This window comes from Brassica rapa, chromosome A09, assembly GCF_000309985.2.
Source record: "Brassica rapa cultivar Chiifu-401-42 chromosome A09, CAAS_Brap_v3.01, whole genome shotgun sequence".
In the NCBI taxonomy this organism is placed as follows: Eukaryota; Viridiplantae; Streptophyta; class Magnoliopsida; order Brassicales; family Brassicaceae; genus Brassica; species Brassica rapa.
The window spans coordinates 24,420,169-24,433,588 of record NC_024803.2 but is presented as its reverse complement, the minus strand read 5'-3'; the positions used below and the strand labels follow the sequence as shown (position 1 = coordinate 24,433,588).

At 36.7% G+C, this 13,420-nt stretch overlaps 2 protein-coding genes across 3 annotated transcripts; one reads left to right on the top strand and one right to left on the bottom strand.

Annotated features, from left to right (window-relative positions):
• Nucleotides 1-107: 107 nt before the first annotated feature.
• Nucleotides 108-4,648, bottom strand: LOC117128230. Of its 2 annotated transcripts, none has more exons than XM_033280234.1 (11): nt 4,233-4,648; nt 3,133-4,002; nt 2,485-2,922; nt 2,003-2,404; nt 1,872-1,919; nt 1,702-1,785; nt 1,536-1,619; nt 1,230-1,447; nt 1,070-1,151; nt 531-957; nt 108-400 (listed from the first exon to the last, which is right to left on the bottom strand). In XM_033280234.1, exons 1-11 carry the CDS (start codon nt 4,335-4,337, stop codon nt 393-395), a joined length of 2,766 nt encoding a protein of 921 aa, XP_033136125.1. In that variant the 5' UTR covers nt 4,338-4,648; the 3' UTR covers nt 108-392. The 2 variants fall into 2 exon arrangements, with proteins under 2 accessions (XP_033136125.1, XP_033136124.1); XM_033280233.1 differs by having other exon boundaries at nt 119-400; nt 520-957.
• Nucleotides 4,649-8,760: 4,112 nt separating this feature from the next.
• On the top strand, nt 8,761-13,205 carry LOC103840055 (far upstream element-binding protein 2). The gene is made up of 7 exons (XM_009116541.3): nt 8,761-9,080; nt 9,217-9,659; nt 9,748-9,933; nt 10,025-10,102; nt 10,166-10,237; nt 10,346-10,456; nt 11,875-13,205. The coding sequence occupies exons 1-7, from the start codon at nt 8,888-8,890 to the stop codon at nt 12,898-12,900; spliced, it is 2,109 nt and encodes a 702-aa protein (XP_009114789.1). The 5' UTR covers nt 8,761-8,887; the 3' UTR covers nt 12,901-13,205.
• Nucleotides 13,206-13,420: the final 215 nt, after the last annotated feature.

Sequence of the window (13,420 nt, the reverse complement as noted above, 5' to 3'; positions counted from 1 at the left end):
TTGTAATAAACCATTTTGTTTTGATTTTATAAGAGGTTATAAACTATTTGTAATAATGTGTTATAAAGCTACTGAAATACAAATTTACCATTGAACTTTCTAAATTTAAGGAAAACCATAAATCCAAGTCATAAACTCATAATACTCAGAATTCTACAAACAAAGTTTACCAAACACGCATAAAACAGATAGTTGTTCACACATAACTATAAGCAAGCTATAAAGTTTTTGTTCATTCCCACATTAGTATTCATTGTAATTCCGAGAAGATATCAACCGCCAACTTTTCTCGGATGATTGCAATTTTTTCTTCACTCAGCTTTGTCAAATCCACTATACGCATTGCATGGCACTCTATCAGCTTCAATGCATAAACTCCACTGTCTTCTATTTTAAGAACCTTAAACAAATATGTTTTAGTAATATATTAGCAGATAAATTATAATATAAGTTATTTGATCTGAAGAACCTGGATACAAATCTACCATAAAGATTTATAAGCGGTTATAAAGATGTTACCTGTGGGAAACCTTCAGATACAATTTTTATCGAGAACTTGCTTGTATCCATGCTGACATCTTTGAAGAAGTAGCGAATCATGAATGGGAGAGCCATCGCATATGCATTAACGTAAGGGACCAAACTCGCATCTGTGAACTTCATTGCTGCACAATTGAATGCTGTGATATTTCTCTTCTCCAAGTTGATTACAACTCCAAGCCAATACTTCTCTGCTACTGCAATGGCCGAATAGAGGAAGTTGATATTCTTCTCTATGTTGTACTTGTCAAAGCCTGCTCCAAATTGGAAACCTTTCTTGTCATCTAAAAACTCATCATAAAACTCATCTATTTCTTCAAGAAACTTCACTCCAACAACTAAGGCAGTTTTGTTCAGAAACAAATCTGGATTGTTTATCTGTCTCAGTTTCAGCAACTCAAAACCTGCTTCAATATGCTGAAACAAAAAAAAAACAAATACTCAGAATAGCGATCATATAGTTTTATAAAGAAGATTAATATAAATTTATAAGGGATTATAAAGAATTTTTGTTCACATATAGTCTAACCGTTTTTGAAAGTTTTTTTCCCGGAGTTTCAATATCCGAAAACCACTTTGCGTTTACTATCTCTTGATTGATTCTCAGCTTCCTACATTGGACACTCATACTTTTTTATGTAGATATCTAGTTTCATGAAATATATAGCTTCTTATAAAATAAAACTTACTTTCTTTTGTTTGACATTTTCCATTCTCTCATTTTTTCTTTTCTTGTTTTATCAACTGGCTCAAAGGGATGAAGAATCGGATGTTTCTTCCTTGCTCCTGTAAACGGTGGTTGTGTATGAATGGATGGTATTTGACCTCTTTCACTTCTTCTTAGCGGAACATTATCTGTATCAGCTTTAAACTTCTTTTGAAGTGGAGGCTCAACATCTTCGTTTACCTACAGAACAAAAAAAATAGTCCCCTTTTTACAAAGGATTATTAAGTCTATAAAATAAATCAATACTCATAAAGTTTGGAAAACAAACCTGGCTGTGTTGTTGTACCAATCTCTTTTTTATTTTCATTAGAGGTTGGAAAACAGGAATCTCATAAACATCTCTCATAAGAACCTGATTCATGCAAATCGTTTTTATATAATTGTTTAAGAGACCTTAACGATCATGAAATAGTTTATAAAGCTTTATAAAATACCTCATTTGTACCCTTTCCACTATGACTTTCTTGGGAAAGGAGATCAAACTTAGGAGACGTAAATGTTGGATTAGGCGATGAAACCTTCAGACAAAATATTTGAAAATTAGATGTTTATGCTATATACATTAAACTTTTACAAGGCCTTATAAAATATATTAATTTTGTACCCTTGTATCAAAGTTTGGAGTATTGAATGTTGGAGTAGGCGACGTAACCTACAAAAGAAATAAGAAATTCAATTTGCCTATCACTAAATTAAAAAATTTATAAACCTTTATATCCTGTTTTAGATTCATACCTGCGACGTTTGTTTCAAGCAACTTTCTGATTCAAGTTTTTCTGTGTCTTCGTCTTGAGTGATTTTTTGTGTAGTCTCAATTTCCCCAAGAATATTCTCTTCTTCCCTTTGATGCTCTGTACCAGATTTTGCTTCTTCATCACATATCTCTTTTTCATTTTCATCATCCAGTGCACTTCTTCCATCGCCAGAGTTTGCTTCTTCAGCAATTGTATCTTCAGAGTTTGCTGCTTCAGCAATTGTATCTTCTTCATTTTCATCATCTGGTGCATTTTTTTTATCATCAGAGTTTGCTTCTTCATTAATTGTATCTTCTTCATTTTCATAATCTTGTGCACTTCTTCTATCACCAGAACTAGCTCCATTTTCACAATCTTCTTTGTTTGGTGAACTGTCGTTAAACTTCAAAAAAACAAGTGAAATCATTAGAGAGGAATAACACGCGAAATTTGATAAGTAATTGGTAAAATTGAATTGGTTACCTTAACTCCTAAAACATTCTGGATCATTACTACTCGCTTATCCAAATCACGAACCATTTGGATTAGCTTATCAAGTTTCTCGCTGTTAGACATGGAATGATTTTTATCTTTTCTTTGCTCCTTATCCTTTTGATACTCTTCATCTTTATTTTCCTCTTCATCTGTCTTTTCCTCTTCATCTTTCTTTTCCTCTTCATCTTCATTATGGTTCAGATCTTCACCATGCTCTGCATCTTCGTCTTTTGTCTTGCGTTGTTGACCTATATCTTCTGTTGCAACAAACATATCCACAAAACCTTTCTCCCAATCGCTTCTCCTCATTTTGTATCCTTGTTGAACTAGTTTCACAACACTGTGAAAGTCAGCATCGTCACTATGTGTTGCCCCCACCAAATGTTTGTATTCCTCAGCCAATCCAATCACTGTGCTAACCTCAACCTGTAGAATAAATAAAACATATCTATGTAAACCTCTTATATATTAATTTATATAGTCCTTATAAAAGTACATTTATAATCTTGTATAAACACATGTCAAATTTACAATCCTACAAGACACCGATTTGTGGACCTTTTCAAGGAGTCCCTAGAAATCCACTTTTCAAACAATACAATACGAATATATTTATATACGCTTATAAAAACTCACATTGTTTATCTTCTCCAGCTCTAACACTTCAGCTATTGTCGGAGTTCTTGTTGAGTCCCAATGTAGACACAACGGATCAGAAGAAGAGGATGTCTCGCATGGCTTTCCCAAAGATTTACCAAGCACATTCACTGATGACATTGCCCACAGATTTATGGCTAGCGCAAAACCACTCACTTCATAACTATCTCCTGTCCAGGAACTTGCACTCAAACTTTTTACACTTCTCATCAAGATTCTATAAGCAGTTTTACCCCAAGCAATCTTGTGTGAGCGATAGTTCATATAACGCTGCAACCTGTCTCTCGGGATTTTAGAACTCGGATTTTCTGCCATAATTACCGCTTCTGTGAGTATTGCTGTTCCAAGGGATAATCTTTCTAGTGTTGGCATGCTTCGTGCTTTCTTTTTAAACATTTCATATAACGTTCTCACCGTAAACTTATCAATCTTGCCCAGCATCCAAATGTATGGCTTCTTCATTATTTTGAACAGCGGCTCTGTTATTGTCTGATCTTCCTCACAACGTAAGCCTGTTGTCAGATGAAATTCCCTTAGTGAAAACCTCATAGGCTGGTCCGAGAAAGTAAACCAGAGATCCTCTCCTTGCGTCAATACTCTTCGCTGCATTAGAAAATGGAACAACTCTTCTGAAAATTGAACCCTATTCCTTTTAACCAACTTCAAAATGCTCCCAATGTGAGAGTTCTCTATGAAAGAAAACTCTTCTTTTCCTAATATATCTTCCACCTTCTCGATATAATCAATCTTTGAGTGATGGATTATCGCTTTGGGATTATCTGGTGTTTCTACAGCTTCATAAACCCTCCCAGGCAATTTCAAGGTTGTGCAAAACTCGTTGCTATCCAACTGCAATACAAGACAACACTTCTTGAGTTCACGCATTTTATAATTACTTGAAACCCACATTTATAAAGGCTTATAATTTTTCAAAAAAACTCAATGTTCACTATCGATACTATTTCTCTTAGATCTAACTAGAAACATGACAATCCTCAACCAATGTTCTTCTATTTTCTTATAACAGAAATAACAAATTCAAAAAATGACTTGAAACAAACAATAATTTAGGTACTTACTTGTAGAGAATCGTGAAGATAAGAATCATGAATAGGAGAATCGTGAAGAGGAGAATCGTGTATAGGAGAATCGTGTAGAGGAGAATCGTGAGGAGTAGACGACATTTTTTGAGATGAAATTTTGAATCGTATAGTCTGATTGTTATTCGTCGTCACCGGATGCTCTTTCCAGAGAGACGGCGTGACTAGTGAGAGAGAAGACCTTTTGTCGTCGCCGTTGCTAGAATCGCCGTCGTAGCTCTGTAATCTCGTCGCCTTCGATGGCGAGCTAGAGAGATTCGAGAGAAAAGGTTAAAATTGCGAGGGTTATTATTGTCTTTCGGCTACTAAACAATTAGGTATTTGTGAAAATGTCCTCCTCCTGAGTGTAAATTTGAAAAGGGGTACTCAACAAAGTGTAAATGTATAATTTCCCCTAGTATAATATAAAGTTATAAAAGTAGATTCAAACCAATAATTATTTTAAAATCATAATATGCAGATTTTGATGCTACAAAAGATAATGTATCTTAACATTAATGGAATTTAAACCAATATATTTTTTTGGTTAAGTTCATAAAGAACTTTGCTAAGCATATAAACTGTTTTTTTTAGTAAAACTTGGTTAAACTGCTTGGTACCAACTGGTTTAGAGAGATATAGAGAATCGTAAAATTTATGGTACCAACTACACATCCTTGTTGTTTGTATTTATCTTCTCATTATCCTCTGTTGTTACCTTTTTTTGTCGGTAAAACTTCTTCTGTTACTTCTCGGAGAGAGCCACGTATAAAAGTAATTGTTGCATAATCATCATCCTTTGTCTGCTTGATTGTAATTCTCGAAAGAGTATAATACTTATTAATAGATAGGATAATGTAAGCCTACCATTACGAAAGAAACACGTAGACAACTTTCAGGTTGCGATCCAGACCGGAGGGAGTTAGGGTTTATTTTACTAATCAGTTTTTTTCCTTCGTCTACAGATGAACAAATCAAATTTCATTACGCGAGTAATTAATTGCATGTGGCAAGTTTCATGTTTCTTACGGTGCATTCCATAACCAATCCGGTTGTTTTAATTTCTGGTCTGGCGCGATTTTCTCTCGCTTAGTTTGTTAAATTATCGTTGCATTTAAGTTTGAATACCGGAAAATATCGTTGAAAACAAAATTAAAATGGAGATCTGGTATTGAATATTAGTTTTTCGGTTTAATAAATCCTTACGGGAACCTCTAATTACATCCATCTGGAATTATATTATAGTTTCTTTATTACTTGGAAACATAAGAAACACAGAGCATCCTTACGTAATTGAGATTTGCCTCCATGGTCCACACTCTCTACTTTGTAATTTAAATTAAGTACGACGGAAATGTCTAAATAATTCAACCGGTGAAATAACTGTTTATGAACAAAAGGCGGAGTTAAATAAGAGACCTGAGAATCCAGCATGAGCATATCAACTCCCATGAATTCTCCACCACAGCGGACATTCCTGGCCTCCAGAAACGGAGCAACCGGACTTGAACAGTGGAGAAGCGCATCTCTGCAGATCGGAGAGGAAGACCAAAAAGTTAGCCGTAGCTTACAGATTTAGTTTACTGATTAGTTTAGAACGAATGAGAGATGATTCTCAAAGTAAGAAAGCTTATTTAGTTAGTTCACTCTTGAGTAGTGTTAGTCATAGAGCCGTCTCATAATCTGACCAGACAAATGCAAAAGGTCGTTGTAGATTAATTCAACATGAGACTGCGGTTGAGATTGGAGGAATAAAGAGAAAACTTTGATTTCATGGAAAGTTGATATTTAAAAATCAGAGACCATTAAAACACGATTAAAGATCTATATAAGATCAAGAGCAGGTTTCCAAAGATGTTGAGGTAATTTTTAGACTGAATTCTGGAGAAATTCAAACCTGTAAACACACTGCCGAAGAGCGCTTGTTTTTTCTTCTGATGCTGAAACCACAAACCCCAAGCTGAAAGTTCGTCGCGGTCGATCGAAGAAACAAAAACTGCAAAAAAAGAAGAAGAAAGCTCACCTTTTTATAGTCGAATCTCCACCGCCTTGATAGATTGGGACACGCATTGATTAGAGGTCGTGGGTGATGGATTAATGGAGGGTTTATAAGTTGATGATTTTGTAACTGGTATCATTTCGTATCATGAAGAAAAAGATGAAAGAGAAATCTCGAAACCCTGATCGCCATGAGCTTTCGAGATGCGAAGATGAACACACGTCTATCGCAAAGTTGATATCTTATTGTATGGGCTCGATAAATATAAAACACAGCCCAACACAACTAAAACCCAAATATATTGCAGAACATAGTGAATGAAACAGTGAGTTTTACAAACTGGACACGCGGCGGCTTCTCAGCACTCGAATTGATGACGTGGCACCTTAAGAGAAGAGAAAAACTATACTTTATACTAATAGAAAGTTGATGATTTTGTAACTGATATCATTTCGTATCATGAAGAATAAGGTGAAAGAGCAATCTCGAAACCCTAATCGCCATGAGCTTTGGAGATGCGAAGATGAACACACGTCTATCGCGAAGTTGATATCTTATTGTATGGGCTCGATAAATATAAAACACAGCCCGACACAGCTAAAGCCCAAATATATTGCAGAACATAATGAATGAAACGGTGAGTTTTACAAACTGGACACATGGCAGCTTCTCAGCACTCGAATTGATGACGTGGCACCTTAAGAGAAGAGAAAAACTCTACTTTATATTAATAGATAGATAGATAGATAGATGTAGTACTTCAGTTTTCAACACTATCACATTGATCTCTTTAGCGACTAGGGATGATGAACAAAAAGAATTTCAGAAACTAATTAAAATACCCAACTATATGATTGAGTATCTTACAAGTTGATCCTTACTTGAGTAAAAATATCTCAAAGACCATGTACAATGATGGTTCTAACAATTCAATATTCTCTTTTTAACGTTTCACATGATCTTTTATGTTCCACCTAATTATTCAATACTCAATTTCTACTACCGTTTTGTTTAACAAAATTCAACATTTTATCTCATTATTTCTAATTTATACATTTATCTATTACAATATAATAACTACATATTAATAATATTTTCTATTGTAATTAACATAAATAGATAAAATGACTTAAATATTACTTTATATTACTTTATTTTATTTTATTTTATTTATATACTTACCTTATTTTTTTGAAAGCTAATATTAAATTTAATATTATAAAAATAAAAAAATCACGAAACTCTAAATATGCACAATATAAACACACAAAAACAATATAAAAACACATAACTTAATTGGTACAATAAACTCAGTTCACCAATAATAACACTCTTAAATCACACACACGAAAATTTTAAGTCTTTTTAATGATGAAACATTACTAATTTTGCACATTTTTTTTACTAGATTGCAATTTTTGATGTACACTGAATAACGTAATTATATATTGAACTCTTACTGATACAAACTGTTCTTTTTTTTCCTTTGCTAATTTTTTATATAAATTCCAAATTGTTAAAATTTTATTTTGCATATTTCGAGTCAGCTCTAGAGTAGCACAAAGCGTTTCTAACACCATCAAGAGCTACTTCATCAAGCCATATAAATTGGACTCATACACCCTAGTACATTTAGAAGATGTGGTTCAAATGTTTTGCGGTGAGTTTTATTTCTTTCTAAATATTTTTATTTTTTTTCCTAATAAGAGCTAGTTTTTATTTTTAAAAACCTTTACAGAAAAAATGGCATTGGTCTACATTAATAGAGTGTGAAGAAAGAATTTTATGCTAAGAGATGAAACACTTAGCAAACTGTCTCCGACTGGAAAGAGCTTTGGGAGTTCAAGGGGAGATGATTTGAAACCCATCTTCCTCATGAAAGATGTATGGGATGGCCTTGTCTGCTACTGGATCGACCCCATTTGATCTGAGTTTCCACACAGTTCTCCACTTCCAGTATGACGAGAGGTCTACACTGACATTTGCAGATGCCTCGCACATAGACACATTTTGCGGGTGTTAGTGTAGAAATTTGAAGTGTTTAAATTTTATATTTTTAGGCGAAAAGGAAGGAGAATTACCATCTTTCCTCACTGTTTGAGACTACACATAAGATCCAAACTGTTCTTTTGTGGATCCTAGATCCGAAAGGATCCATAACAAAGTTTATGCTTGATCGAAGAGCGCCAGATCCAGCTGAGCCATGGTACACCCGTCGAGATGTCCATGCAAGAGTCGTACAAGATTCTTAAAGAGGTAAAAAAATTGAAAATGACATCCTTTTAATTATTTTCTCTTATCTAATTTTAAAATTTGCGTAACATTTTATGTTTTTGCGTTTTTTTTCCTTCATTCAGCAACATTTTGTTGAATCGCGTTTCACATTCCGCATGGTTACCTACTAAAAAGCCCACATAGCAGAAACAGAAACACAGGCACGGAAAAACGAAAATGATGGCCCACAAAGAAGCCTACTAAAAAGGCCACATAGAAATTGAAACTATAGAAAAGCCTTTTTAATCAAATCCACTGCTCACAAAGTCACCACTTCCCGTCCAATCCATCCTTACCCCTCACAGTCTCCGAAGCCCTAGCGTCTCGAAATCGCCGATTCATCACAAAAGAGGCGGCGTTTCTTGCTTTTCCCGTTCAAGTCATGGCGGAAGAAGATACTATCGCTTACCCTGTGCAGCCTTCCGACCACAAGCGCAAGCTTGAGAATATCGAATCGGAGATTCTCGAACAACATACCGGCTCGATTGAAGCTTCTGTTGATGATGCCAAGGAAGCTTCTGATTATTCTCAGGCGAAGCGACACAAGCTCGACGGCAAGGCCGATGATGGGTTAGGTATATGTTTTTTTTTATTTCTTGGAATCGTTGCTATGAAGTATTTAATCAGATTCGGAGTAAATTGATTTGTTTTTGTTTAGGGATAGATGAAACATGCATTCTCATTGGTCTGTGTTTTGACATTTTGGTGTAGGGATTGGGGGAACTGTAGAAAAGAAACCAGAGAATGGTGAAGAAGAGGCAACTGGTAATAGTCTAATTGAGAAAGTGCAGGAGCCCAATCAGGCTGAGGATAACCAACCAGCTTCTGTTGAGGCTACAACCTCCCAGGAAGTAGTTTCTGTTGAAGAAAGTAAAGAGGTGAACACTAGTAAGGAAGCGAATGATGCTCTTGTTCAGAAAGAAGTTGAAAACGAAAGCAAGGTAGTGGATGATGATGAATCTCAGAAGGAAAATAAGGAAGCAAATGCTGGGGGTTGTCAGGAGCAGACTGGTGAAGAAAGTAAGGAAGTTAACGGCAGTGGTTCTCATGAAGAGGTTGGCGATGGAAGTAAAGAAGTCAGTGGTGGCACTTCTCATAAGGAGGTTGACGACACCCAATCCACAACTCGCAAAATAGAAGTCCCAAGTTCAAAGGTGGTTCAATTTAGTTTCCCTTTTGACTCTTTTGTCAATGAATCTTATCTTACTGAGTTGTATATTTACTTATTTATTTTCTTCACAGGTTGGCACGCTTATTGGTAAAGGTGGGGAGATGGTACGGAATCTCCAGCTCAGTTCTGGTGCCAAAATCCAAATCCGGAGGGATTCTGAGGCTGATCCAAATGCAGCTTTAAGACCAGTGGAGATAATTGGGAGTCTTGCTTCTATTGAGAAAGCAGAGAAGCTTATCAATGAAGTTATAGCCCAGGTGGAAAATTGTCTTTGTTTCTTTGTTTATTGACAACTTTTGTTTCTGCTGTCTGACCTAAGATTTGTTTTTTTTTCTGCTGCAATCGTAGTCTGAAGGAGGAGGTGTACCTGCCCTTTTTGTAAGAGCGGCCCCAGAGCAAATTGAGATCAAAGTTCCAAATGATAAGGTATTCCCTGGTAATTGTTCTACCTGCCCATCTTCTAAGTGATACCTAATCCATCTTCGACAGGTTGGTGTGATCATTGGCCGAGGCGGGGAGACTATCAAGAACATGCAGACAAAGTCGAGAGCACGGATTCAGGTTGTCCTACCTTTCTATTTAATATTGATTGTATTAAGAGTACCGACAACATTTGTGAAAATATTTGCTTATTCTGTGTTGCAACTGATTAATATACTTCTCATATAGTTAATACCACTTGAAGAAGGTGATGGCTCTAAGGAAAGGACTGTTCGTATTTCTGGGGATAAAAGACAAATTGATATAGCTACGGCGTTGATAAAAGATGTCATGTATCAGGTCTGTCTTCTGATGTTATTTCTCTGAACGATGACATTGCTGTTTGATAATTGAAACCATTGAAATTGAAACATGTGATTGCTTAACTTTTTTGTTTTCTCCTTCATATTGGTGCATCTATTATCTGGTATACCAATATGTTTGATAATCCCATCCTGATGTTTGTTTTTACTTAATCTTCCCTTATTAAACTACATAGGTAATGAGGTGATAACTCTGTGTTATCTAAAGGTTCCTGCTATGTTCTTTAATTTATTTAGGCAGTTTTTGTTTGCTAATGTTCTGGTCCATAACGCTGAAGAAATAGCTTGTTACCTATGATCAGTTATCGTTACACTACCTTAACCCATTGTTTTCTTGTTTCACTAATTCACGTTAGTTTTGTGTTTTTGGGGAATAATGACTTTATTTGTGGGTTTTTTGTTTCCTGATTTTTCTGCTTTAAATATGTGAAACATCCTGCTATCTTAATTAATAACTTCAGTGCAAATATATGGTGGCTCCCCTAATCTTATGAATAGCTGCATGTTGACGTCCTAAAAGAGTACTTTGGTTCATGCTGCTGTGATAAGGAATCTTGAGAAAATATGTGTATTGTTTCTCTTGTTGAGAAGATCATATGTTCCGACTGGATGTTCCGACCTCCAGTCGATTGCCATGATTCTTTAAGTTAAAAGTGTCAGAACTCGAATTGGTGTTGGCTTTAAAAATGCAGATGTGGCCATTACCTTTCAATTGGGGCCAGCATTGCCTTGTTGGTGTACAATAGACGTTACCCAGGTCTACGGATGAAGGTATTTGGCATTTGTCACTCACGCTTGCAGGTTCTTGTAGTCGGTAAGGCTGCTTTTCTGTTTTGAAACTTCAAGCCCTTAGTGTGAGCGTGGATATATTACAGCACCTTTTTGTTAGATAGGCTTGAATGACCATGGAACTACTAAAGGGGAGCCTGGTGACACCATTTTGGATACTGTAAATGATCAGCTTTAATTTCTTGTATCAAACATATACTGCAGTTTCACATAGGCTATGGTGGTACTAAGTTGATGCCAGGGCTTCATCTTCAGTTTGAAACAGTTTGGAATGCTACTGACAGCTGAATTGTTTGTAGAGTTATCACTTTTATGGCATAGAATAATTTTAACACGTGTCATGTTTCTGAATGTCATCTGCTTATGACCTGTTTTGATGAAATTCTTTGCTGTGTTGCTCTGTTCTTAGTCGGATCCTCTTTTTGGACTCTTTTGTCAACTTAGAGATTTCATGATATGCTACGAACCCTAGCTGCTTTGTTGCACAATTTGTTCAACGTTCAGATTAATAGCTGTTATTTCTGTGCTCTGCGTTCTCAGTTGTTTGAGATTTTATCTTCTATTTGTTGTTTCTGAATGAAGGTTTCATGGTTGTATCTTTTGCAGGATACAAGGCCATCACACTATTCTGGTGGTTATAACTCGCCTGCTTACCAACCACGAGGACCCGGTGGTCCGCCTCAATGGGGTGGTTCACGTGGTCCTCATGGGCCCCATTCAATGCCATACAATTATCATCATGGTGGACCATACCCGTCTCATGGTTCACATTACAGACCGCCCAACTCCGGCGGTTATCCTCCACAACATATGCCTCCGAGGAGTGGATATGGTCCTGGTTGGGAACAAAGGCCTCCACATTCTGGTCCATATGATTATTACAGTAGAACAGGACCTCAAAACCCAGGTCCTGTGCCCAACCATGCTGCTCCGTACTCTCAGGCAGGTGGTCAGCAGAATTATGGGCAGATGTATGATCAGCCAAACTATGATAATCCTCCTATGCAGCAATCTTATGGTGGATACCAACAGGGCTATCCACCAGCCGGTGGTCAGCACCAAATGCAGCAGCCAAGTAGACCTTATGGGATGCCAGCCGAGCAAGGATATGGGCCTCCAAGGCCAGCAGCACCTTCTGTTGATGTGCCTTACCAAGGTCCACCTCAAGCAGCACCATCGTATGGTGCAAACATGGCTCCACCACAACAGCAATATGGTTATGCATCAAGTACTCCTGGTCAACAAACTTACCCTTCATACAACTCTGCAGCACCATCCGATGGTTATAATAGTACACAAGCAGCAGCAGTTACCCCAGCTTATGAACAGCATGGTGGAACACCAGCTTCTGGTGTGCAGCAAACTTCAGCTGGATATGGGCAAGCACCTCAAACCGGTGGTTATAGCTCATATCCCTCTACACAGCCGGCTTATGGTAACGCCCCGGCTCAGAGCAATGGAAACTATGGCTACGGCTCTCAGTATCCTAGCTATGGAGGTGGAAACGCAACAGCATATGCGGCACCTGTTGGCCAAACCGCTTACTCCCAGACTGCACCTGCCCAGGCGGGATATGATCAGTCTGCAACTCAGCCAGCAGGCTATGCAGCTGCTCCAGGAACAGCACAGTGAAGTCGTTGTTCCTTCAAATCAATCAGTATGATGCAGACTAGGCTTGTGATGTGACTCGCTAGAAGATCACATGTATCCTCAGATTATTAGACTTGTATCCCTAAACTGCACATCCTGAATCAGACAGCCCCAGTGTTTTCTTAATCTTTGGTATGTCGTCTTATTATCGTGGATCTAAATGGCGCATGACTCTGTTCCACCTTACATTTTGCCCTGCGATCTGAGTAAACCTTAAGTTGTTACTCTTTTACTGTTGCTATTCTTTAAGGTGTTCCTAAAATATAAGCTTTGATCTTCTTTTGTTATTCTTGCTCCAAAGCTGAGACAAATCCTCTCATACCCCTATATCTCATAACACAATCTCAAAAGGATTTTTTTGTTCTTTTAATTTTATATGTCAAACGAAAAATCATAAAATTAAAATGGAAACGTTAATATTTTTTATTTGATTTATAGAATTTGATAAAAATATTTAAAAAATCTAAAAACATTGTTTTCCATATTTTCGAAAAAATCATCA